Source organism: Oreochromis aureus, linkage group 13 (genome assembly GCF_013358895.1).
Source record: "Oreochromis aureus strain Israel breed Guangdong linkage group 13, ZZ_aureus, whole genome shotgun sequence".
NCBI lineage: Eukaryota > Metazoa > Chordata > Actinopteri > Cichliformes > Cichlidae > Oreochromis > Oreochromis aureus.
In genome coordinates, this window is record NC_052954.1 from 24769010 (window position 1) to 24796261 (window position 27252).

Consider the following 27252-nt stretch of genomic DNA (forward strand, 5'->3'; position numbering starts at 1 on the left):
TGGGGAAAATCCCAGTAGATCAGCAGTTTTTTGAAATACTCAGAAAAGCCCATGTGGGACCAAAGCCATCTTCAAAATGACTTAAATCATCTTTATTCCCCATTCTGATTCACACCTTGATCGTGAGAGTGTATATAAACAAGTCCCTTTTTAACATAAACCTGGCTGATCCTAGACTCTTAACCCAAAAGAAAAGGAAATGCATCTCCAGTAACAACTGAGAAACATCCCATGACTTTTGGAAGGTGAGTCAAGGAAGCCTGGAGCTCAAAAAGTCATGTGACAAAAAACAGTAAAGAAAAAACAGGTTGTTATTTAAAGGATTAAACTCTAACTTCCTTTTATCCTCACTGCATTTACATTTGGAGCTCATGCTCATGTTTATGTTTCAGCCGTTTTAGTAACCCGTCTCAAATTGTCCCACTTTTACTTTTTGGGGTTTAGTTAACCTGCACAGAAGTAACATGAGCACCACTGATTAATGAGAACCCGGTTGTAATTCCTCCTTAAAAAAGGAACTCCTTTACAGTCAGTTGAACTATCATTTTTACTGAGTAGAATTGCCATTAATAGTGTGTCAACTGAAAATGCAAATGATACAACTACTCACTTTGTGATGCCTGAACAGTTAGACATTTGCATGCTCAGCTGTTGTAATCTTTTTACAATAACTATATTCAAACTACAATACATCAGTTTTTTACATGGCACCTGGCATCTAATTCTATTTAACTGATGTAGGAGCTTATACAATTTATCTCACTAATAAATTCAGAATTCTCACATCTCTCCTCAGACTTGTCAGGTTTGTGGCTGGGGACCTGAATATGTGCAGTGCTGAGGTCATTTGGATGGGTACCTTTTATATTTTGGCTAAACGTTGTTCTGTTATTAATGGATTCCCAAGCCTCTTACCCCTAATATTAATCTTACAACCAAGTTCCAAACACTAAGCATAACACAAAACTATTTTCTTAACCTTGAAACTAGTCAGGGCACATTTTATTTTGGCCCAAAGATTTAATCACTCTATTGATCTAAAACTCAGACTGGTTCTCATATTTTTTTCCCCCCTTGGTTTCCTGTGACAGATGACTTTACTCATGTTGTCTAGGAAAGTGGTTTATAAGAAAGCTGAAACCCACACTCTAACCGTCCCACAGTCCCATTTTGAGCAGGAACGATCCCTCAACCTTTCAGCTGCACTCCTTTCAACCACAAGAGCTACAGTTGTGGTCAGGTTTGCATGCACTCATCATGGGCATCATCATTTTAATCATTTCTTTGAATCGTTTTTTGTTTTTCCCAGGGTGGAGCGATTGTACAGCATCTTTAATGACTTTAAAGAACAAGAATTGGATGCATGAGTTTGAACTTATTTTTGATTTTCTCTAATCCACACAGGGTCAAAAGGATACACAGAAGCTCAAATACGCTCCCGCTAATTTGTGAACAAATGTTCCTTAGCAACTTGAACCTTGGCTAGGTGCTTTTGGCAGCCATTAATAAGCTTCTGGCATGATTCCAGCCAGATATTTGACCACTCTTGGGTAAATTTGGTGGTTTCCTGACACAGACTGTGCTTCTAAGTATAGACTTCAGAAGGCCATTTCAGAAGTGTAATGTTAGCCCATGAAATCCATTTCAAAACCAGTTTGGGATCATTCTCCTGTTGGAAAACCTAACTGTGTCCAAGTTTCAGCCTTCTACCTGTTGATTTAAAGTGAAGAGCTCCAAACCATGGTGCTACCACCACCATGCTTGACAGTTCATACAGTATTCTTAAGTTTAAAAGCCTCACCTTTACTCCTCCTAACATACCTTTAGTCATGGTTGTCCACATATCTTGATCTTTGTCTCATCTGACTATAAAACATTTCTCCAGAAGGTTTTTTGGCTTGTACACGTGGGCAGCTGCGGATTTCAGTCGAGCTTGAAGGTGTCAGTTTTGAGGCAGGGGCTTTTTACTTGGTCGGCATGCTCTCAAGACGGTAATACTGGTGTTCCAGCAATTTCCAGTTTATGGAAGACCTGGGACCAATCCAATGAGTGCTGTAAAACAATTCCTTTAATGCTGGCAAAGAAAAACTACTAGTTGTAGTCAGTCATAATACAGACGAGAGCACGAGTGGTGTTGTGATGTGCCTTTTATTTCCACAGATATATTTTGGCTCGATCAGATTTAACAGCACTGGTAATCAGACAACAGATGTGAACATGCATGGCTGGATGGTGGGTGCTGGAAGCTGGGCATTAGCCAGGGGGCCACCCCATACTGCGCCCACCGAGAACGTGGATGTGGATGTGGTACACCGACTGGCCTCCGTCCGGCCCATCATTGATGATGATCCTGTAGCCTTTGGACAGGCCGGCATCTTGAGCACACTTCTTTGCAACAATCAGCATGTGGCCCAACAACTAAGAGACACACAGCAAGAATGAGTTGAAAATACACCCTGCATTGAAGTATTAAAAAAGCAAATAGTTCCCCCTAGTGGTCAATGATAGAAATATGCAAGAGAAATGATTGTGTGAGATTGTTTATGGTTTATTTTACAAGCGAAAGTCATAAAAATGATACTTACCGCAGCATCATCATCCTCGGCTTGAGACAGCTGAACAATTGGCTTTTTTGGGACGACAAGGATGTGAGTGGGAGCCTGAGGTGAGATATCAGGGAAGGCTACACACTAAGAGCCAAAGCAAGAAATTAGAAAACAGAATTAGACTGTGCACAATCAAAATTGGAAATAACTGAAAGTTAGCTGAAAAACAAAAACTAAAAATATAATTAAAAAAATGATAATAACTCAGGTCTTAATAGTACTTACATATTTTTATGTAGTTATGCACACCCCAGTACTTTGAGTTAAACACATTAAGGCTGCTTGCTTATGTCAAAAATCATAGTCATGAATATTTGGTCAATACTGAAAATTTTAAACACACATTTTGGAAAAACAGATTTATTAAACTTTAAAAAACAGGAATAAAATTGTCTTTTTTAGGCTAATTTCCATCAACTTTAATTGTAATTTCAGCTCTAAATCAGATGATCATGAGTCACTCTCATTTTCTTCACCACAGCAGATAACCTGCCTCCACCCTATTCCAAGCATCCTCCTCTGTCACACCAACCCTCTGCGTGCCCTCCTTTACTACATCTGATTTCTGTACCTCCTCATCACTCCCAGTGAAAAATCTCATGTGCACCTCTAGCTCTGCTTCCTGCCTTTTTGTCAGTGCCACCGTCTCCAAACACCACATCACAGCAGGCCTCACTATCATCTTGTAAACCTTCCCTTTCAATCTTGCTGCTATCCTTTTGTCACAACTCACTGAAACACATCAAAGAAAGCAGAATGGGGCACAACAACAAATGTATGTGGACTCCGACAAAATCACAACTAAAATCCAACTAGTGGCACAGCCCAAGTTTTAATGTGACACAATGTTTACATATTTTTGTTGCATTTAAGGCGTACAAAAATGTGGAATCTGTAAATATGACAGACATAAATTATCTGGAGGTATCAGCTACAGCTCATTACACTGGGAATACAAAGCAGTTCCAAAACTTAGAAATAAAAATAAATATTGCTTTTTTTAACGCTTTGATTCCCCATTGCACTAATGTCTGCTGCAAATCACTTGATGTTGCTTGGTTGCTTTATTGTAGGAACCTCACCTTTTCATTTTCCTTGTCTTGCTCTAGCCTGCAGGGGCTACATGTTTAACGAGTCTGCAAACAGCACTGGAGTGAACCCTGTTACTTCTTGGTGCAAAGCCAACTGTCTGTAACTTCAGACGCTGAGTGGCAGCAAATATGACAAGAGCAACGACACATGATGGCATGCAGAACGAAACTAAAAGCGTGCACAAGAAGGCTGTCGAGATATTTAATAATCTTGAAGATTCTTCTGATTCATTACATGATTTCTGCAAGCTCTGCTGCAGCATTTTTAAATGCAAGTAGGCACAAAAACAGCCTTTCTGCAACGCTGGGTTAGCATTAGCTGAACGCCTCCTGCAGGCAGTTGCGGAGCCACGATGGGAAACATTCAGACTTTAAACGTCCTCGTGAATCAAAGCGATGAACGCATACCTGATCGTCCTCATAGATTAGGTTGGCAGGAATCTCTTTGCGTACAATTTTCCCAAATATCGTATCTCCGCCCGGTTTGGCGGTCTGCGCTTTCGCTGTTTCATCAGCCATGTTGACGCAGATGAGCCACGGCTCCCCCGCGCAGCTTCCAGTGTCACTAAAATCAGAGCCGATCTATGATGAGAGCCACTCCGATTCCTGTTAATGCCACTGTACAGAAACCGGCTGCAATTAAGACAGAGGGGCAGCAGAGGGCGCACTACCCTCAGTGGATAAGCGTGGACGAAGCTAAATGGTGAAAGTAATTATTTACACCTACTTCCAGATTTAAAAACTTACTACGTTGTTTATTATTCGCAAACACGGTTTCGATAATACACCCGACTTTAAATAAAACGAGAGTCGTGAACCTGTTAGAAAATTTCTCTAGCTGTTAGCTTCACTCCCCTATTCAAGACGGCAGTAGCCATAAAAGTGACTCATGGTGCCGTCAATACTTCCAGAAAGTTTTTTTTACTTCAACAGAAACCTGTAAAATATCCGAGAAATGGATTATATACACCACAGCATTTGCACTTTTGTGTCCGAAGGGAGCTCTCAGCACAAAAGTAGAATGGCTCACTAGTGCCCCCTATAAAAAGGGGAAATCCAGAGACAGGGCGTTCTCAATTGAATTAATAGCTCAGTGAAACTACTCTGAGCGCTCATTGGCTACAAACACAGCTTCATTTCCAGCGTCGGCTCTGATTGGGCTCTGACATATGTGACGTCTCCTTACATCGGAAGTGAACACAAGAAGGCAACATGGGGACTCGTTTGAAGGTTAGTAAGGGATATTATCGTGTTTTTAAATACCTTTATTGCAACGTTGCTTGCATGTTACCTGAAATTGCAGGTGACTGGTAGTATCATTCACAGCTGTTCTAAAAGCTGCCTGTTTGTGAATGTAGGTTCTGGGCGTTTTTAAAACGCTACACAGGACCAGGATGGCTGTGTTCAAAGATGATCACAGAGCACTGACAGGTGAGTCTGTGAGCAGTATCTTGGACTGATAATTAATGCTTATCAAACAGGAGATGAGTGAACACATGCTCAGCATTCATCAAATGACTCATGTTCGGTGTCATATGAGTCCCATGAGCGTGTCTTATATTATTAACCTTTCTCTACTATTAACAAAATGTATATATACCTAAAATGATTTATATTTTCAGTTATCACTGATTTTGTTAGACAAATAGCCTAAAATCCCATGTCCCTAGACGTCTTTGTTCAAGTTCAGTTACCAATTTAAGTTAGAAAAGTCAAAGTAATTTGAGTTTGTTCATATCCTATGCACAGCATTATAATATTCTACACCAAATTTTATTTTTGTTATTAATAATTTAAAAAAAAATACTTAAAGCCTTTTGAAATTTTTTAAATAAATTCTGCTCCTGAATGGCCTTCCTCTTTTGAAAATCATTCTGAATAGGTTCCCTCACTGTTCCTCTGGCTACATGACTTACACCAAGTCGTGTATATATATTTTTTGGGGGAAATCATGTACAAGAACCTCTTTCATCAACTCCAAAAAGTTGATTCTTTTCAGTTGGATGTAGCATTTTCATTGGTAGAAACGTTTCATCACTCAATGATGAATGTACTCTCACCCATGAGTACAATTTGCATTGTACAGCAGCATTACAGCATTGTAAGATGGGAAAAGATGTGCCCTTAGGGCTTTTCACATGAATCCTTGACTTTCCATTCAAACCAGTGTTCCTCCCTGTCCAGATTGTGTACATCCTCATCATTGAAAGAGTGTCCACTGGCCTATAGGTGTTAATAGACCCCATAGTCTTTTTCGATACTCATGAGACACAAGAGAGAAACCTTAGTGATCCCTTAGGCAGTATTTGTCCTTCTTGTCTCCTGGATCACTGGGATCTTTCTTTAGGTGTTTTCCCACCTTTGACATATGTCCAGCCGGGATAACCACATTTACAGAGCCTTCTTGATGTCATGTTCTTCATCTATGAGTTACAAAACATTTCTCCCACTGAAAACGCTATGTCCAGATCAACTTTTTGGGATTTCCTTACCTGAATGAGTGAGCATGCATCAAGACTCTCTCATAAGCATTTTTTTCCGTGTTATATTATGTTTCACCCAAATGTTAAAGCATAAAATGTCCACCTTCTTGTTCTTATTTACAGTGTAAACAGATATTTGATGTAATTTAGCATTGTATGGTTAATAAACATGTGAAAATCATCTGGATTACATCAGTAATGATGGCCATGTGTAATAGCAGCATGTACACAGAGTAATAGGAAGGTTGCATTGGACAGATTTATTTTCATCTAATGAGCGTAATGAAACCTTTATTCTGAGCCTTTTGCTGTGAAGTCAAATTAGAATTGCAGAATTACTCAGGTGACTCGAAATATGTTTGTTTTCTTCTACAAAGCTGCACGATTAAAGATCAATGAGGAGTTTCGGAAAAACAAAAATGAAACGTCAGAAGAAAACATCCAGAAGGTACAGTGTGTGTTTGTTATTATCGAAGTGAGTCTCGCCACAACAGCCATCTTTTAACACCTCTTTTCTCATCTCGGGGTTGCAGGTATTCCGAAACGTTGTCTAAATTGAATGTAATTGCATTCATCGTAAGAACACAAAACTGCATGTCAGTCAGAGCTGATCTAAAACGTTTCATACTTTCTGAGGCCGACAGTTTGCATCCTCTTGTTTCCCACTGGGATGAATAACCATGAAAAGGGGAAAAAAAGACTTGGGCTGCTACTTCTGCAATTAAAGGAAATAATTTAGATTGAGATCTGTGGATTCTTTTAAAAAGCATCTAAAGCCTCTTTAAACTTGTTTTGATTTTCTAGCATTTTTACTGTGAAGCATTTTGATATTTGAAAATAAAATTTACTTTATTTCACTTCTACTTTTACTTTTTTATAGCTGATTAAAGTGGGCTCAGACGTGGACATCGTCCTTCGACAGAGTGTGGTGCAAATGGAACACGTAGCAGAAAATAGGCTGTGTATGACATGATTTGTCTTTTTTTTTATTAAGGAAGTAGCATGTGCATGCAAAGATTACTCATACATCAGGGATCATAATGTATATACTTGCTAATTATTTTTTTTCCTCTAATGATACGATTGTGTTTTTTGTTTTTGTTTTTTTTCTCCTCACTCTCAGTGCTTCGACCCAGAAAGGACCTTCTGCTAGAAAACGTCCCCTATTGTGACAAGCCAAGGGAAAAGTCGTGACAAACCATTTGATAACTTCATGATCACCAGGAAAGAGACTATATATCATTTGTTGCCTTTTCATCTTCAGTTTGGCTTTATAGAAGGAGCATTAAAAAATAATAAAATTAAAGATCATCTCCACACTTTTGATTCAGCGAGGATCTACTTCTTTCTGTTTCAAGGAATCTGTGCTGGGAAAACTGGATTGTGTCATTTCGTGTACAGCATGTAATCAAATGTAATTGAAACATTATCTGCTGGCTTCTTCATATGATTGAATCACACAAAGCGAACATATAAATTTGCTGGTACTGTAAAAAATGTTAACTGTTATCTGATTAACTACATGTATTTCCATAGTGTCCCAGACTTAATTTGTTGTTACAACCACAGACAAAAAGAATCAGCTCTGCTTTAAAGCTGCAAAAAAAATTATCTGTGAAAACCTTTGTATAAACCTCTGTGTGAAATGTATCTGTAATAAAGGGTACCGTAATTTAAAACATTGTTGGCATATAGCAGATTGTAGATATGGAAATTTATTTTACAAGCTTATAGTCTAAATACGTAAAATCACATGTCCCACAATGCTCATTAGAAACGAAGGATGGTTACATCATCAAAACGCGCCGTTGCTTTGGCAACGTTTGTAATGGTTAGCCTTCCTATTAGCTGTGTAGCCTTCGCTAACCATCGATCTCGATGCCAAAAATAAGGTGAGAATTACTGTATTTTATAATTATAACCGTTTACCGTGATAACAGTAATAATAATAATATCGTTTCTGTCGACCGACTCGTCCCGTCTCGTCTCGTATGGGTCAGCTCGGACACATTATGGGAGCTGGCTGCGGCGGAGGTCCACAGCCGGGAGAGCGGAGGTGCAGAGGACGGGGACGGTGGAGAGGCTGTGAACGAGCGGACGGTGCTTCTGATGGGGAGCAAAGCTGGGGTGTGTGGGGGTCACTGGTTTTACACGGAAGCCCTTGTATCTTGTTACTGTACTGAGTAAATTAACATCCGTTTATTTTTCAGGGCAAAACGTCCATTCTCCTCAGGTGCTTGGACAGGTTGGTATGATGATGCCCGGGCAGACTAGAGTGCTCTAAACCCCTCTTCATAATCACTAGACCCATTGCAGGGGCAGTTTACACCATGCAAAGTGAAACAGGCCTGGATCACGAAAGCTAAAGCTGAACCTTTTACAGTCAATATTTGGCAAAGCTTTTGTATGGCTGAAGTGCTAAGGGAGACTGCCAAGAAAGTATTTGGTGTATCCTATTGACATAAGAAAGGAAAACAAGGAGTACCTGGTGGTGGGATGAGGGAGTGCTGGCAATTATTCAAAGGGAGTGGTTAACATATAAAAAGTTGGGAAGGCATGTAGATCTGCCTCACGGAAGGAAAGGCTTATGTGAGGCTCGGCACTAAGGAAATAAAATTAGCTTGGCAGCAAGATTGAGCTGGAAGGAAGTGTACTAATGAATGATGAGAGACTGTTGAGGAGATGAAGTAGTGTGAAGAGCTAATGAATGAAGAAAATGAGAGAGAGGAGGACAGTTTAGTAAGGAGGAAGTGATGACAGCTGTGAGCTAAGAGTGGACTCTTGGAGAGTGAGAGGATGCCTGAGGAATGGAAAAGAAGTGTAGTGATTTTCAAGAACAAGCGTGATGTGCAGAGCTGTTGTGACAACAGAGGGATAGAGTTGTTAAGCCATACCATGAAGATATGGGAAAGAGTTAGAGCTTGGTTCAGGAAAGGGTGATGATCGGGGAGCAGCAGTATGGCTCATGTCTAGAATGACCTCTACAGATTTGCCGTTTGCTTTGAGAGTGTTAATGGAGAAATATAGAGAAGGCCAGAAGGAAGTGTAGTGTGTCTCTGCTGATCTAGAGAAAACACATGAATGAGGTACTGTAAAATATTTAACCAAAAGCACAAGTTAGTTTCATGAAATCATACTTTGTATAAACACACTTTTTTTTTTCTACTAGAGATGAACTATCCAAACCAACTCTGGCCTTGGAGTACACTTTTGGCAGACGAGCACGAGGACACAACACGGTAAGTAAATCCTTTTAGTCTTGGACACTTTGCTTTAGTCTGTTAAAAATGAGAATACAAATGTGGTTATACACCTGTATATGTTTTATTTGCATTAATAGGAAGGAACTTGCTTCCAGTATTTCAGCACACTGACCACATTAGAGAGTACGTTTTGTGTACTTATGTGGCAGGATGTGCTCATTATGCAAGTAAAGATTTTAGTTCTTGGTATTAAATGCTGCTGAAATGTGGAACAAGCCATAGAGGGTTAGTGTTGCACTGGATGTTTATGTAACTTCAGGATAAAACTGGTATATTTTTCTTTCAGCCCAAAGACATAGCTCACCTATGGGAGCTGGGAGGAGGGACCTCTTTGTCAGACCTCGTACAGATCCCCATCACTCCTGTCAGCATCAGGTAGGTCTCTTGCAAACGTCCTGCTTTTGAATAGGGGTCAGTATTTGACACATTCACAGTGTGAATTATGTTATTTATCTTTTCTGTTCAGATTATTATTTGTATCTTTATAATCTGAATCTCCTGAACAGCAATGTCATGCCAGTAGAGAAGAAGAATGTTTTCTTGGTCTGAACCTCAGAGGAAAACCTTCTTTCATTTCCTGTCTTGTTCAGCTGTCTCTCAGTCATCCTCGTCCTGGACCTGTCTAAACCCAATGCTCTGTGGGGAACAATGGAGAAGCTACTGCAGGCTGCACAGGCTCACCTAGAGAGAACCTCCTCCCAAGTACAGAAATCCAAACCCGGAGTCAAACACCAGACTCCCAGCCACTCAGCAGCACGTGTCTTACCTAAAGACTATCCTGTAAGACCTCGTCTCATTACACACACCATTTTATTACAGAAATTTTATAGCTGTGTTACAATTTCTAAATCCACGACTCAAAGGAACTCAACATGTGAGATGAAACAAATTTCTATAACCATTTATTATCTAATAATTCTAATATCGTTAAACTAAATTAATGTAACCAAGAACAGGATCATAAGTAACTTCCATCACAGCTAATACATAATAAATTAGACTGTAAAAAGCACTGAGGGAAAAGGCAGCTCTGCCTCCTCAGGGTTTATGTTGATACAGGTGAGCCTCTACAGTCGATCAGCACAAGGGATGCAGCACAAAGAGACAGCAGATTAATAAGGATGATTAAAAAAACCAGTTATCAAAGGGTAAATGTGCTGGTCCACTGAGGCATCTGTAACAAGTTGCATATTTAAAGTGTTTACATGAACTACTCATGCCTCTGGCTTTCTAAACACTCAAATGTCAGAAAGTAAAATGTGCATCGACCTGACAAATGGAACCAAGATGGTGAAAATAGATATTTTATTGTCAGAGGGAACAAAAGCTAATCTCAACTAAAAGTGTAAAAGTGTGTAAGGCTGGTGCTGTTTCCAGAGTTAACTGTGATTCTGTCAGCAGGACAGAGAGTTGATCAGTCCCTTTCCTGTTCCTCTGCTCATCATTGGCAGCAAGTACGACATCTTCCAGGTAAAACACACTATTTGTACTCTTTTTAAATGATTTATTAAAAAAGACGTGTACACAGAATTATTATTAGATCATAAATTTCAGTAATATTTGTATAAAAGATTTCCAGTTTTTCCATCTGCTTTTCAGGAATTTGACTCTGACAAGAAGAAAGTTGTCAGTAAAACACTGCGTTTTATTGCTCATTACTACGCGGCCTCTCTCGTTGTAAGAATGCTTTTAATGCTCCTGCAACACATTTGTATTTAACAAATAATTTTGCACTTTTTCATACATTTCTTATAGTTTGCTTTCTCTAACCACCGCTTTGTATTTGTGTTTGTGTCTCCTAATGCTTTGATTAGTTCACTGGCATCAAATCAGAGAGCCTTATATCAAAAACCAAGAGCTTCTTCTTACACCTGGCTTTCGGTTTGGAGAGAGGGTGAGGAGGATAAAGCAACGTTGAACACAAAGCAGTAATGGGCATGGACTTTCATTTTAGATTATAGTTTCAATAGAGTTACTTTAATGTTACCACTAATGCTTGATAATACTATTTTTCACAGTCTCATTTCAGATTTATTTACATTTTTGTACTGTATAAAAATTGTATGATATAGAAAAGGTTTTCATAAACAGTGTGAGCTTAAGATATTCACTTTAGTTATATAATCATGTGATGGGACAGCTCCAAATAGATATACACACTCAAAAGTCTATAATCTTTACCTTTGTTTAAGATAGAGGTATTAGATATTGCATTAAAAGGCGCATGGCTGCTACTTACAATCAACTGTCATTGTTTCTTGAAGGGAAAATGTGTGTTGCTCTCATTGAGTATTTCTAAAAAAATGTAAAATGCTGTCTGTGTTAGAGGTCTGTTGGTTAATGTTTTAGCTGTAATACTGTTTTTCTTTTTCTTTTTTTTCTGTAATCAGGAAAACTGTTTCCTCTGACCCCCTCAAGCCGCTCATCATTCCCGCAGGCTCTGATTCCTTCGGTCAAATAGGTGAGCACAGCGCCCCCCAGTAGTCAAAAGTAGAAATGTCTTCAAGTTTTAAATAAACTACAAAACTCTGTGATGAAACAAAGCATCTCCTTTAAATCCACCCTCTTTTATTTAACATTCAGTGTGATATTTTATTTAAAATCTGTTAATATAGGTTCCCCACCTACTGTCGATGTGGATATAACGTCTCTCCATGCTAAAAATCCAAAAGACCTCTGGAAGAAAGTGTATGAGCGTGTCTTCCCCCCAGAGGTAGTTCAGCTTCTGGCAACATGTTTGTCTTCTGCAAAATCCAACTGATGTAGACAAACTACTTTTTCTTTTGCATTATTTAAAAGCATCTGTTCATCTAAACAACTTTGTCATTGTAGAGTACAAGTGAGCAGAGAGAGCTAAAGGATCCAGCCAAAGATCCTCAGTACAGTGAGCCTCAGATTGATGCCATGAGAGCCCAGAGAGACCAGGTAATGCATTATATAAGTGCTTGCATTGCAATCCTACTGCAGTCAAGTCTCTTGACTCATGAGTTGGCAGTACGGTGGTTAATCAGTGGTAATCAGAATTTCCCATTCACTTATCTCAGATTCGTGACCCTGACTTTTGTCCTCCTTCTGAGGGGTAGCAAGTATTTAGGAAGATAATAAATCACTAAAGCATTTAACACAAAATGAAGACGATAAGTTTCTGTTTCATAGCACAGTTTCATTTGATAAAGAGATTAGACATGATGGCAGCAGATAAGAGAGGCTGTTAAGATATGTGTGTTTATAAAATAATAACCCTGCTTAAAATGACAAGCTCGCGGGATACAAAAATACAAAAGCTCATTAATATATAATATATTAATAGTTAGAATAAAAATATATCGTATGTTTCTTTTGTGAAACACTATTAAGAATCAGAATCAGAAGACTTTATTTATCCCCAAGGGGCAATTAACAAACAACTGAGCAGCATACGTTGCAGTACGTTACAGTGCAGTCTGAAATTGCAAGGCTGAAATGATAGAAGGACTTCAGTCTCTGGATCCAGAAGGATATCTGGCTTCAGTTCAGTTTGACATTATCCGATTTTCCTTATTTCAATTTTATATGAATTTGCAAAGATATCATGTGATGTCTAATGTTTCCATCTCCCAATGGTAAAACATCCTCCAGAAATTCCTGCAGCCAAATCCAGATTTGCATTGTTGCCTTCCAGGGTCCAGCTGTGGTAAAAATTCAATGCAAATCTGTTCATAACATTCTGAGTAATCCTGCATAGCCCACAGCTAAACAAACAGACAAATCAAATGAATGACATGGCCTGTTTGGTGGGGGTAACAGAGTTAAAAACTGTGTAAGCTGTACAAAATCTACAAATAGAGAAACTCGTTCGACATCTTAAAGAAGGTTAATGTTCCAAAGTAACCCTTTGTCCTTCAGTAGTCTGTTTGTAGTAGTGATTCTGTCTTGAAATGAACAGGCTGTAACTTTATATCCTGTGGTCATAAACTTAGAGATTAGCTGTCTTCATTCCTGCCTGCAATAGTGCCACTCTGGAACTTGAACTGCAGTAACCTGATGGAGTCACAAACCCAAATCACCCGCTGTTATCGCTGACTGACTTTCACCTGGCGCTCGTCGTTTCACTCGCCATCGTATGGTCTGAGAACTCAATAGAAAAACAGGCTAAAGGTTGATTCCAAATAAGTCTTGAGAAACTCCTTTATAAAAAAGCACCCTCTGTCTGGATTAAAAAAAGGAATCTCAGCAGATCATGGTAGTCAAGTTTCACAGTACTGCTCTGAGGTGTGAGCGCCTCTGTAGACGTAGAGGTTTTGGCATTTTCCATGTGTGGAGCATTCAGGTGTGTGCCAGTCGTCCCTGGAGTCAAACAAGGTCAGACGTGCAATGTTCAGCTGGAAAAAACCCGAGGGCCACATCTCAAACTCGATACGCCAAAAAATTCATAATAGTAAAATTAGAAAAGATTGAAAAGGTTTGCCTTTGGTGGAACCTTCCTTTATCTGCATCATCAGATTTAGTCTATAGTATTTCTTCACTGCAGTGTGTTTTTGCATTTACCTGCACTGTTTTGTTTTTCTTGTATTGCCTCAGTAATATGTGAAAAGTGTTACATGTGTCTGTTTTTCAGGAGTTGGAGCAGTATAAAAGGAATGCAGCAAAATCATGGAAAGGTCTAGAGCTGGAGACATGAGATTTCATCTGCTTTATTACACACATACAACATATTATAATGTACATAGAGCATATATATTGTATTTGTTTACTTTTGTATTATATTTTCTGTTGTACGTTTCTGTAATTATATAAATAAATGCTGACATTTTAATCAAGTTTAAAAAGAAAAATATAGTTTTAGCTTACCAATAATAATTTTTGTTCTTCAAACAAAACAAACAAGTTTATGTTTTTTTTCTTCCCGGCCATCAGTGGTACTAGGGTTAAGGTTACCACAAGAAAACTGTACATGCCATAAACATGCAAATTTTTCAGGTAACACGTTTCGAGTAGTTTACTGAACATCTGCAGATGTTTAAGTGTTTTAATGTACATGGCTTCATCCCAGTGAACAGAGATGAACTGTGCTGTACTACATGGCGTGTATCAAGTGTAAACATTTAAACTTAAAAAAATTCTCAGTGCCTATAATACCACTTTATTAGGTACACCTGTTAAAGTGCTCGTTAACGCAAATGTTTAATCTGATAATCACATGGTAGCAACGTAACACATTGAAATTCAAACCGGGCATTTGAAAGAAAGGGGATTTAAGTGACTTTGATGATGACATAGTTGTTGGTGCCAGATAGGCAGGTTGAAGTGTTTCTAAAACTGCTGATCTACTAGGATTTTCCTGCGCAATCATCTCTTGGGTTTAAGAAAAATGGTCTAAAAAAGAAAATATGGCTTTTTGATTGTCAGAATGCCTCAAACTGATAGGAAAGCAACAGTAACTCGAATAAGTACTCGTTATGGTAAGCAGAAGTGCATCTCTGAATGCACAACACGTCAAACCTTGAAGCAGTTGGGCTTCAGTGGGAGAAAACCGCACCATGTGCCACTCCAGTCAGCTTAGAAAAGAGAAACCGAGGGTACAAATCACACAAAACTCACCAAAAGTCTGGATTTCTGCTATGACATTTGCATGGTAGGGTCAACATTTGGCATAATCAGCAACAACAACAAAAAACTAAACATGATTCCTGTCTTATAGCAGAGGTTCAGTTTGGTGGTGTAATTATTTTCCTAGCACACTTTGGGCTACTACCAGGTGACCATCATTTGAACAGTCTGTTGAGTATTGCTGAAAATGTCCATCCCTTTATTATCAAGAAAGCAAAAAGGGTACGGTGTGCCTAATAAAGTGGTGGGTGTAGGTCATCTCTGAATAGTGCATTTCATAACATAAATGCTTTATAAGCTTAACTTAAAAAGAAGATTTTACCCACAAAGCCGTGTTTGTGGGCTTAGTGACGCACAACCTTGTCCCTGATCTTAAAGCTAATTATGCCCAGCAGCAGCAGAGCAGGCAGGAAAGCGTAGAGGAGAACAAAGTCTAGTGTGTATCGGGACAGCGCGCCAGGATAACCCTGCTCAATGATCTGATTGCCATGGGTGACCACACAAGCTCCCGGCAAAGATGTGGAATTATCTGTAATCACAAAAACACAAAAAAGTATTAAGAGATTTCATCTTCTGAAAGTGTCTTTTAGTCTAAATGACTGTAAGTGCTGCTGGGTGACTTTGACCACTGATCTGAACCCATCCTTTATAAATCAGTCTTAAAAGGACCAATAGCAGAAAGATCAAATGTAAGACATAATTGAAATCAGTAATTTCTAATGATCTTTCAAGCTTTATCCTCTACACTACTCGCAGAAGCACTGATGATATTGGTCAATGCCGGTGTTCTTAGTAATACAGTGTAAATTAACAAAATAGCATTCCCTCTAGAATAGGATGATCCCATGTTAAAAATGAACTTACTGCATGTGAACTGGAGATCATAAAACTCCGTGACTATGAGCAGCTCACAGCTGTACTTCTGGAAAGTCAGGTAACTGAGCCACTGAAAGACCTGTGGCATCTGCTGGGTGCCCCTGTTGCAAAGAAGAGGAGAGGAAAGTGAGCATATGTCCTGAGAGTTAGCATTATTATACCTTAATTTTCAATAAATTCTAAATCACACGTTTTGTAAGCATAAAGTTAAGCATATATCTTACCGTAGAAAGCCAGATCCCACCACTATCCCTGCGATATTGAGTAGAGCCACTCCAGTGTTGACCATGTTAGGGTCTTGGACCACACCTAGTAGCACCACAGTCAGCAACTCACCTGATGAGAATGGAAAAAAACAAACAAACATATCAATATGTGCAGCTAAAAGATAAAGACAGTGGAAACATGGCTATTAAATGCTTTTAAAGCACATTTGCGCCCCAGTGTTTTTAAAGCACTGAAATTCATGGGAACAGGATGCCGAACAGGTTAATATGTGCTGCAAAAAATAGCACTTTACCCTTTTATTTTATTGGCTCACCTATAACATGCGGCACCAGAACTACAGCAGTGAAACACAGAAAGCGCAAACCTTCCGGATGCATCCCCACTGTCCTGAGAGCAAAGCAAGGCAGAGACAAACACACAGACACACAGGAGAGACATTGATGACTATGAAACATAAATCCTTGAGTGGATAAATGTGCTTCTTCCACCACCAACACAAAAACACATCAAGCTTATGACCAACCAGTAAAGGAAGGAAGTGAAGATGAAGACACTCAGGATGCTGAGGGGCAGGATGTGGAAGATGTAGGCCAAGAACATTTGCCATTTAGTGTAGAGTCCATCCTGACTCTCCTGATCACTGATGGCTCGCAATGCTGGGACTGTGAGTATAAAAACAGAAGTGGTGCAAAAAAAGAATAAAGCAACTTCTGGACCATTCCATATAAAATCAACCAAATCTGAAAAAACCCCGACCCTATTCCTTTATTTTTTAAAGAATAACTTTATTATATTGAATAGATATAAATAAGATAAATGAATCCCGTCAAATATTGATGCCTGCCAAATCTGAGACTGCTTATTCAAGGAATATGATAATGCTGAGCGATTGTGCACATGCACATGTTTGTATAAAAGACTTAATGTTGTTTTGCTTTCAGTTTTTAACTCTGCATTAAACTGGGAAAAATATGATGATTTCAAGAGTGCAAAACCCAGAAAAACTTCTTAAGTGGAGTTTTACCTTTTTCATATTTCATTCAGTTCTAGTACTTTAAAATCTGCATATTATAATGAACTGTTCATTCTGTTCTATTGTCTCATAACTGAAAGCATGCATATGAAAACAAAATATATCAAAAGGGCTTTCCTTTAATTTCCCCCGTAACAGGATGATGACGATTACGGACTTTTGCGATCGCTCCATATTTCAGGTGTTCTTGGTTTTATGCCAAGAGTTTACCAAGACAACTTGATGGCCCTGTTTCTTTAAAAAAAAAAAAAAGAAAAAAAAAAGAAACTTTTCATTGAATTCTATCAGTTGTTATCTCTGAGACTGAAGGTCACAATGATATCCCCAAGCACAACCTCTGATTGTTTGGGTGTTTACAGAGGCTGACTTCAGCTCAGCCCAATCGTTTCTCACATCTATTCTCCTCAGTGTCTGTGAGGGCTGGAGCCCTGAAGCTAAGATTTTAGACTATGTTGATACAGTCATGGTAAAGAGAAAGTATACTCTCTTTCAATTCTAAGGTTTTATATATCAAGTCATAATAAAAAATCATCTGGTCCTCCAGACTAGGTAAATACAAGCTCAGATTAAAAACAACAGATGACATATTGCACCATATTATTATTAATTAAGCCAAAATGCAGAATCACTACATGAAAAACTAAGTACACCCTTACTACTGCCAAAGGTTTTAAGAGGGTAAATCAAATGTACACACTTAATTAAACATCAGCATGTGCGATCATCCCTATCTATGCCAAACAATAAAGATGTTAGATATAATCTTAAAGAAGTAATTATTGGTACCTGTCCTTGTGGGAAGGCTTATAAAGACATCATTCTACAGTGAGAAAGAGTCAAAACAGTTGGCAGCCTTCCCAGGAGTGGACGTCGGAGCAAATTTACTTTCTATGCTCATGGAAACTGCAAAAAGCCCAAGAGCTGCAATTCAGACTCTACAGACCCCTGTTAGCATGAAATAGTTAAAAGTTTAAGTTCAAGACAGCACACACACACAAAAAAACAAAAACAAAGGAAAGTAGACTGATCAAGCATGGCTTGTTTAAAAAGGGTTTCCAGGAGAAAATCTCTTCTCTCTACATGGCAGCACAGTGTACTGTAGGTTTAAAGTTGCAGCTGAAGACACCACAAGACATCTGGAACAATGTCCTTTGTGAAGATGTTTGGCTGTAAGGCACAGTGTCACATTCTGAGAAAGCCAAACACACCATATCCACACAAACACCACTTATTAACTGTCAGCTGTGGGAGTGGAAGGCATATGATTTGGTTTGCTTTGCAGCCACAGGACCTGACTACCTTGCAGTCATTGAGCTGACCATGAACTGCTTTCTCTGCCAAAGTATTCTAGAGTCAGACTGACAGTCTGGCCCAAACAGGATAACAGGACAAGCTAAGAATGGCTCTGTATAGACAAATGCCCGCAAACCTCAATGAATTAAGGTAATGCTGTAAAGAAGAGTGTTCAAAAATCCCTCCATGTGAGAGACTGATGTAGTCAGACTGCTAAAGGTGGTTTTACAAGCTACTGAATCATGGTGTACTCAATTTTTCACAAAATGCTCCTGCTTTTTGGCCTATATAATGACATTGTGTGATATGTCAAGTGTTGTTTTTCATCTCAGGTTATCTCTACTTGTCAGATCTGGCAAGAACTGGAACATTTTTTATCATGTTTTGATAAAACCTTGTAAATGACAGAGGGTGTGACCGACAGTAAGGAAATACAGTCAAGATGATTCATTCATCCATTTGTATCACTGAAACACACATTCCAATAAAGCCTTTTTGGAAATAGTTTTATTTTATTTTATCTACTGATTTTTGTCCTTTTCTTAACCTTACTTTTTCACTCATGAAAAAAATCTCCCAGATAAAGCCGCTAATCACCAAATTATTTGTTAAACCACAAATTAAAATCATAAATCTCTCTGACATTAAAAATAAAGTGGGTTAAAAGGCGGTCACAAGTCCTCTTTAAAAGATCAAGATACTGCTGTGGTTGTAGTTTATGAAATGCTGACAGGCGGCTTAGTGCAGATTTTTCTCTCCCTGTATTTGATGTTATCTTAAGTCAAAGCACGCATTGTAAAAAACCCCATAAAATTGTTAATCATGGAAATCTACGTGCACACAATATTATACTGTACTGTAGGTTCTCTAGGTTTGTAGGTAAAACGGCACTCGGGTTCATTGAGCTCTGAACAGATTAAAGGTCATGAACACCCAATGTCCATTTCAGATATGTAAACTGAAGGATCTCCTCAATAACTAAAGTATTACTTCATGCACGGTCTTCTAATAGACATTTTTTCTTTCATGTATTCTTATCTCCAATAGTCTAAACATCTTTAACATCCGAGATTAAGCTAGACTTTACACAGTTTTGCCAAAGGTGACAAAAGTAAGTAAGAAATTAAAGTGATTTTACAACTGAATTTGGGGGAAGTGGCCTCACACACAGCTGTGATAAACATCATATCCATTTCTCTGAACTAACAAGTATCCACCTCATGTGGCTATTTGTTAAGTGTTGTTAGAAACATGCGCAGAGATGTGCTGTAACATCACATAGATTAAGTGAATCTATGGACATCAAGGTCGACGTTCATTTTTTGTCTTTTGTCTTATCTAATTATTATTTTCAGCATTTTATACAGTTAATACAGACGCATCCAGTGACACATTTTTTGTGATTTTGTTTTTGTACACCACCACAGTGGTCAAACAGTGCAATTCAGTCAAGATGTCATTGAAGTGCAGATATTCAGCTTTAATTTAAGGGTTTGAACAAGAGTATTGCATTGGCTGATTAGGAATTAAAATCAATTTTAGATATTTTCAGAGTTTCAAATTTAATTGATACCTAATTCCTCTGTGTGCTTTTTTCCCCCATAAGCAGAAAAAAGAATCTGGAGTTGATTCCAAGTGCTGAAACTGCATTTATTAGCTGTTCATTGGATCTGTCTGTCCAAGAGAAGGAAGCCATCATTGTGCTGAAACGAGAGTCAGTGACTTGTACCAGCACTGAACAAAGCTGCTTCTGAGTTATGTTTTAATTTAGTCTTTGAATAAGAAAAAGTCATGTTTTGAAGTTATTGACTCAAAGTTTCTATCCAGCTTCTTGTTTTTTTCAAAACTGTCAGGCAGCATCCTGGTGTTTGGGAGGTGCAAATGTAAATGTACTAATTCATCCTGTTGTGCAGATAGATATTTGGTGTTGGCGGAACTTACAGAGAGCGACGGCATTCAGCATGCCCGTGTATGGTGAAGCACCAATGCTCTGATAGATTATGCCGATGCGGTCCTGCACAGCACCCTTAGTGACGTCGAGGTCTAAATGTATGACGAAGAAGGCCACAAACAGACCATAAATCAGGTTCTGGGATAGACGCATCAGAACACCCATCCTGTCTCTGGACAGGTTTCTTGCTGTGCGCCTGCACACAGAACACAGAAAGGCAAAATTAATGAACACATTTTTTACCTACTGATACCCTACAAAAAAAATCATCATGATGCATGGAAGTAATCTGTATATGTTACATGTCTTTTATAAGGCAGCACACTAAGTGACATTTGTAATTTGTACCTGCAGAGATTTTTGGAGAAACTTCTCTGAAATATTGTTATCATATTTCAGTTTTAATTAGTGAATTATGGATGCTGTGTACAAGCACATACAGACTGAAGTCTTCTTTTGCCCTGACCTGAGGAGAACTCCAAGTTTGGCAGCACCACTGGGTGACTCTTTGCTCTTAAAGGGGATGGCGGGTTTGTCTGATCTCTGCAAGCTCTGCTCCATTTTTTCCAGCATGCTCTGGTAGATGGTAGACCTCTGATAGGCTGAAGTGATTTCATGCATGCGAGTGAATGTGGCTGCCTCCCTCTCGCTGCTGCGTGTGTCCACTGAGGTGAAGTCAACTGTTTGACATCAAATTGAAATTTTAATGTTCATGCTATGAAAAAATCATCTTTTTTTTTTTAAATGTATGACTTATAATAAAAACACAACACCATACAGTGTGCTGGGTCATATCATACTGTACCATAGATGTCAAAGGGGTTGCAGTACTCTGGACACTCATATCCACATTGGCTGAAGAAATCCACCATCTCTTCTGTCTGTCCACAAAATACTAGCTCCCCACGACTCATTATAGCTATCCTGTTGAACACCTTGAAGGTAGACACACACCAAGAAACAATATTATTCCATCAGCATGTGACTTTTCACAAGCCATTCACTATCAAAGGATCAAAGACTCATGTGTACAGTGTAACTAAAATGTTTTCTTAATATGTGTATGTATGATGGAATAATTCTGATAAAAAACAACTTCTTTAGCAGTGAGTTAGATACATGTAGTTGATGAATGTCGGCACATAGATGTGAAAAATGCAATTCCATCCTTCCTTAAAGGAAGTTTGACTCTACAAGCCATTCTTTCTCTTTTCACCAGTTCTTCTCAAAAACCCACCCTGAAGAGCTCAGAGCGTGGTTGGTGGATGGTTACTATGACGATACGGTTTCTCCTGGCCAGCTCTGCCAACAGCACCACAATCTGATTGGCGGTCATGCTGTCCAGGCCAGTGGTCGGCTCATCCAATAGGATCACCCCTGCAACGACAGCATCCCAATGACATCACTGCTGTCACTGCAGGTTTGTCACGCAGTGAAACACTGAGAATAAGTGAAAGGCAGGACAATAACTTTTTCCTTCTAAGTTAAAACTTTCAGATGTACTTTTTATTAAGTGGCACATTTCAGGACTCTCTGTGGGGCTGACTTAACTTGCAGAGATAAGTGAGTTCTCTTTTTTTTTAGTTAATTACTCTAATTAGGACAATTAAAAGATTGGCTCTTTGCATTATGAAAGCAGAGTGGAATTAGCAGATACTTTAATTGTGAGATTAATTCATTTCCTGGTTGATTGGAGAGTCACCGAATGGGAACTCCTCATTACTCTGTGTGTGACTCTGTGTGTGTGTGAGTGTGTTCATGGGCATTTTAATCCTGAATGAGGACTGAGACCCTCCATCCTCCCCAGAGGACTGAAGTCCTGATAAACTACACCTGGGATATACACACACACACACACATACACCCACACACTGAAGTGGGCTTCTGCTCATTCCCCCTTGCGGTGTGATAACCCAGTCCTTTATTGCCCGTCTCCATCTCTCCCTGTGTCCCCTTTCTCTGTCTCTTCTTACTCCTGTCTCACTTAGATCCTTTTGTTTTTCTCCAGTGTGGACTTCAAAACTCTTCTGGGGAGAGACAGGTTATGTGGTGAACTTTCTACTGTTCTCAGGATGACATGCTTCTGATCCTTCTGCCTCCCTCTGCTGAATTCTCCCACAGTCGTGTGAAAAAGAAAGTTTTCACAGGACTACATGCAGTCCTGTTTTGGCAGTTTGCTAGTCTGAAAAACAAGCAGCAGCAAATCTACAACAGAATGACTGAAAAAGAAAATAATCAAGGCGGTGCAATGGCCCAGTCAAAGTTCAGACACAAGCTCATTGAAACTTTCTTTTTCACATGACTCCACCAAAGACATATTTTGGAAACATTTTAAGAAAGCATGTTATATATAATCCTTTTCCTTTATGTGCCAAAGTCCTTGAAAATCACTTCTAATCCCTCTTATTATCTATTTTACATCTATTAAAAGTGAAGATTTGAGTGATTAATGACGTTTACTCTGCGTCTCAGGTGTATCTCAGGTGCACTGGTACTCACTTGGGTCCTGAAGTAACTGACTGGCGATGGAGACCCTTCGGCGCTCACCCCCGGAGATCCCAGGGAAAACCTGACCTCCAATAACACTGTGGGCCACGTGACTCAGGCTCAGCTCAGCCATCACTGCTGACACCTACATGGGAACCAGAGGTCAAGGTTCAGGTGAGACAAGAATTACAACTATTAGCAAATCTACTAAAAAAGGGCCTGCAGGAGATATCGTACACCAATCAGCTAAAACATTGGAATAAAATCCCCTTATTATTATGAAAAGTTTTGCTGTGAACTCTTCAGATAATCACCCTGCTCATGGGAACAATACTCAGAAAATTGCTCAGGGGTTTGAGTCTGACCCCAGCAACAATCTACATAGTCTAAAAAAATAATGTTCAAAGAACAAGAAAGACAAAACTAGAAGCAAGCAGCACCAGAAAAAACTCAACTCATCTTGTTTCCAGTTTAAACTTACAGGATCCAGAGGACCCACTGCGGGTGCCAAGCACCACATGAGCTTCATTAGACCCTGATGAGTGTATTTGATAGCTCCACAAGATTCGGAGAAGCAATATTTTCCTGTTTTTACAGTTTGGAAATATTTCAGAGCGAGGGACTCAAACAAAATATTAGGCTGAGAATAACTGACCTGACGTTCTTAAATGTCAGGTCAGGTCCTCTTTTTAAAAAATTTGCATTTACAGCATTTATGTGCTGTAAGCAAAGAGATCTGTAACAAAAGGTAACATATTCTCAGTCATCTTGATGCTGCACATGACTCTCTGTGAAGCAATAACTCAGCCATACTTAACTAACCTAAAATATAAAACAACACAGCAATGCACCTTCTAAGATTAAGCTGATCATCCAAATACGCACCGAAACTGTTTGTGTGCTGACATCTTAGTGGATACTGATATCCATCAGCCTGTAATTTTTTTGTATATGTTCTGTAGAAGGCAGAGATACTAGGTTTAAGAAAATAATGAAAGAAATGACCAGACGCAGCTCTAAAGTCACCTTTTTCTTGATAGCTTCAGCCGAGTGTTTCCGCAGGGCCAGCTGGGCTGTGTAGGTCAGAGTCTCCTCCACTGTCAGATAACTCAGCAAGTTATCGCTCTGGAAAAGAATGGCAGAAAGAGAAAACAGGGCATTAACAGAAGAGAAACTGCACAAAAACAAAACACTGTAAATTGTGATTTGGCAGCCTTATAGTGGAAACTACCACCATTATTCCTCAAGGAGATGGATTAAGAAAACACCTCAGTGTTTCTCTTGAGTGGTCATCAGTAAACAAATGGAAGTATATGTTTGGACTGGATACTCTCTCCATCTATAGCATCTTTGTAGCACATCCCTGTACAGTGAGCATATATCCACACAAACGTCTATGTTCATATATGCCAGTGCAACTCATCTGTAATATACCTTTGCCTCAGACGTGTGCACACACACAGGCATAAGTGCATGACTTGAACCAGCTGAACCTGCTGCCTGCTTCAATTAACACATGGCGCCTCCCAATCCCACTTCTCCTTATTCTCTCATCTGAATGACTTTAATATGAGGAGCTCATATCACCTCCTCATCTACAGCTTAGCAGGGGAAGTTAATGACGAGGCTTAGAGAGCAGAAGGGGGAGCTATCAGCGAGAGGGGAGAGATGATTTGAAAGGAAGCAAGGCTGGTTTTAAACCAGTGTTTTTAATTCAGGCTTTGGATACACTTGAGCAGCTCTCATTGCAAGATTACATATATGAGGAGGCTATCAGGGGTCTTAAGTTAATTTCATACGGAGGCCAGGGCAGCTTTTCAGGAGTTTCTGCAGAATGTTCATTGAGTTTGTGGTGGTTTGTACAACCACAGGCAAAACTAAATACATGCAGGCTTGTGTGCACGAGGCCAGCTGCATTTAAAACAAAAGTGGAAAGTTTAATGAGTGTTTGTGTGAACTACAGGAAAGTGAAATGTGCATGCACTTATTTGCTAATTACTTTAAACTCTGTTCAGTCTCTCATTAATCATTTGTCTAACATGTACACTGCTGGGTTTCATTTACTCAAGCATAAAAAATGTTTTCCTTTATCAAATGGCCAGAAATGCATAAACTTCTGTTAAGTAAGGTAACACAGAATCACTGTGTTTTCAGTATGCACATCAGTCGTGTTTAGTCACCACCCCAAAGGACAATTATGAATTAGGAAAAACCCAAATACTTTTTTTCCTTTATTAGAAAGTCATGTAATTTCATCTGCTTTGACTTTTTGTTTGTTATCCGTCTGATTGTTAGCAGGATTGCTCAACGTCACAACGTCATTACATTTTCTTACCAGTGGTTGGGATTGGGCCCATCTTTTAAATTTCATTCAGGCTTCAATCCATGAATTCTTTACCATTGTGAAGGTATGTCTAACCCTAACCCTAATGGATGCACTGGAGTCAGTTTGGGGTTCAGTATCTGTAATCTTTAGTGAATGCCTGTGGACCCTCTTTTGGCTTGTGTAGATGTAGCTGGAAATTATTTTATTTATTTTTTTGTGAAAAATACATTTAGAGGCTTTTTGGACGTTAAGGATTCAGCTTGTCAAACTGATATTTTATTTTAGCCTTACCCTTTGATTAATGCCATCCACTCGTGTGAAGCGGTCACTAGTTAGCATGCTTTAAATGGATTGAAACCTATCTGAGGGTGTGCGAGAGTATGCAACTTAATAAATGTAATAATAATCAATAATAAGCTTTAACATTAATAGAGGAGGGTTTTTTTTTTTAACCGTTCCTCATTCAGGTGTGCAGTGATTTTAAACCAGGGTTCAGTATTTGCACAATGACACTTTGGCCAAATATTGAACGGGAGGATCCAGTGATCGAACCACTCAACCTCCTGACCTGCAAAAAACTGATGTTGTGAAAGGATTAGAGTCAGAAATTTGAGCAAAGTATGGAGGTCATGCAGTCTTAGACCGCTCTTCTTTTGTTTCTGTGTATATTATTACCATTTAACTGTGTACATGTACATGTAATGTACATGTTTTATTGTAATAAAGCAACAGAAAAGCATATGACAAGTTTAAAAATGTCAAAATTTATATGGTAGTTAAGGATATTAAGCAACCCAAGGCTTTTATTAACTTAAACAGAGAAACAAGTTTCTTATAAGTGTAAATAAAAGTCTGTTAATCTAACTTGAACACATTTGTTATGTTATTTTAACATTTGTTGTATGTATGTAATACCTATATGTAACCTAATAGTTATTAACACATAATATTTTATATGTTTATAATATTAACACATATAACACTATGTAATATCAACATTAATATTACTTATAATTATTTATGAATGCTTATTATATCAATATTATATCAATAAAAATCAATACTGGGATAATAAGTAAAAGCTATGAGTTAAATCTTGATGTGTGGGTGTTTCTTTGTGTTACCTGCAGCACATAGGAGAAGCAGTCCTGATACTGTTCTTGCTTCAGTTTTCTACCATTAACGAAGACTTCTCCCAGCAGCGTGCCCTGGTTCCCAATCCGCCCTGAGATGGCATCCAGCAATGTGGTTTTTCCTGAGCCTTTATAATGAAAAGTGCAGATAAAGACACACGTGCATAAAACCACTCATGATTTAACTGATTTTTAACACTTCCTGATAAAAATGTTGTATTTCTTTTTCACTTTAAACATTTGGCTCTTCGATTGAACTGAACCTCGAACCTGAGTTGCCCAGTATGCCCATGATCTGCCCACTGTCAACATGAAAGGAGACATCATTCAGGATCTGACGAGTCCATCGTTTCCTGTAGGACGGTAAGTCCCACCATGGACCCACACGTTCACTGTGAAACACACATATACATGCACACACGCGTAAGGACAACGACAGTATTTTATATATTAATATTTTATTTTTTTCAACACAATGTCTATCTCGGCTGTGGGAAAAATCAGCTCTTTTTGAACAATCAGATAATCAGAAAATCACAGTCAAGTAATAATGAGCAAATTAAGTCAAATTTTCTGAGTCTGTTTTTGAGTTTCTCGTGTTGGTTGTCAGCAGCACTTACCTGACTGTGTAGGAGATCTTTCTGACACTCAGAGAACAGGTGGGCTCTGATTGCTCCTCTCTGCTGTCTCTCCACACATCTTTCTTCACCTCCGCCACAAACCTGAAGGACTCGTTTACTTTCCCGTTCTGTGGCTCCTCCATCTGCATTGAATAAAATCTGTTCATGTCTCCTCCAGGTCTGTGTCAAATCTGTTTCACAGCAGATTGTTCATATTGTTTCAGTCCCAGACTTGGTCTTCTGCACCTGTTGCCTGCACACAGCAGAAATGCG

At 38.9% G+C, this 27252-nt stretch overlaps 4 protein-coding genes across 4 annotated transcripts; 2 read left to right on the forward strand and 2 right to left on the reverse strand.

Annotated features, from left to right (window-relative positions):
• Window positions 1-2129: 2129 nt before the first annotated feature.
• On the reverse strand, window positions 2130-4265 carry hint1 (histidine triad nucleotide binding protein 1). The gene is made up of 3 exons (XM_031746767.2): window positions 4106-4265; window positions 2586-2690; window positions 2130-2418 (listed from the first exon to the last, which is right to left on the reverse strand). Exons 1-3 carry the CDS (start codon window positions 4214-4216, stop codon window positions 2254-2256), a joined length of 381 nt encoding a protein of 126 aa, XP_031602627.1. The 5' UTR covers window positions 4217-4265; the 3' UTR covers window positions 2130-2253.
• Window positions 4266-4809: 544 nt separating this feature from the next.
• Window positions 4810-7859, forward strand: lyrm7 (LYR motif containing 7). The gene is made up of 5 exons (XM_031746782.2): window positions 4810-4927; window positions 5056-5128; window positions 6558-6628; window positions 7061-7142; window positions 7304-7859. Exons 1-5 carry the CDS (start codon window positions 4910-4912, stop codon window positions 7372-7374), a joined length of 315 nt encoding a protein of 104 aa, XP_031602642.1. The 5' UTR covers window positions 4810-4909; the 3' UTR covers window positions 7375-7859.
• A 110-nt stretch (window positions 7860-7969) lies between these two features.
• dync2li1 (dynein, cytoplasmic 2, light intermediate chain 1) lies at window positions 7970-14485 on the forward strand. Its single transcript, XM_031746778.2, has 13 exons — window positions 7970-8072; window positions 8181-8307; window positions 8391-8425; window positions 9350-9419; window positions 9730-9818; window positions 10034-10223; window positions 10845-10913; window positions 11043-11120; window positions 11258-11337; window positions 11834-11904; window positions 12059-12156; window positions 12276-12368; window positions 14041-14485. The coding sequence occupies exons 1-13, from the start codon at window positions 8059-8061 to the stop codon at window positions 14101-14103; spliced, it is 1077 nt and encodes a 358-aa protein (XP_031602638.1). The 5' UTR covers window positions 7970-8058; the 3' UTR covers window positions 14104-14485.
• Window positions 14101-27146, reverse strand: abcg5 (ATP-binding cassette, sub-family G (WHITE), member 5). Its single transcript, XM_031746775.2, has 14 exons — window positions 26980-27146; window positions 26630-26751; window positions 26351-26487; window positions 23927-24025; window positions 22913-23045; window positions 21651-21790; window positions 21219-21348; window positions 20880-21093; window positions 20404-20609; window positions 16660-16798; window positions 16450-16523; window positions 16133-16244; window positions 15897-16009; window positions 14101-15561 (listed from the first exon to the last, which is right to left on the reverse strand). The coding sequence occupies exons 1-14, from the start codon at window positions 27144-27146 to the stop codon at window positions 15377-15379; spliced, it is 1971 nt and encodes a 656-aa protein (XP_031602635.1). The 3' UTR covers window positions 14101-15376.
• Between the last annotated feature and the right edge of the window lie 106 nt (window positions 27147-27252).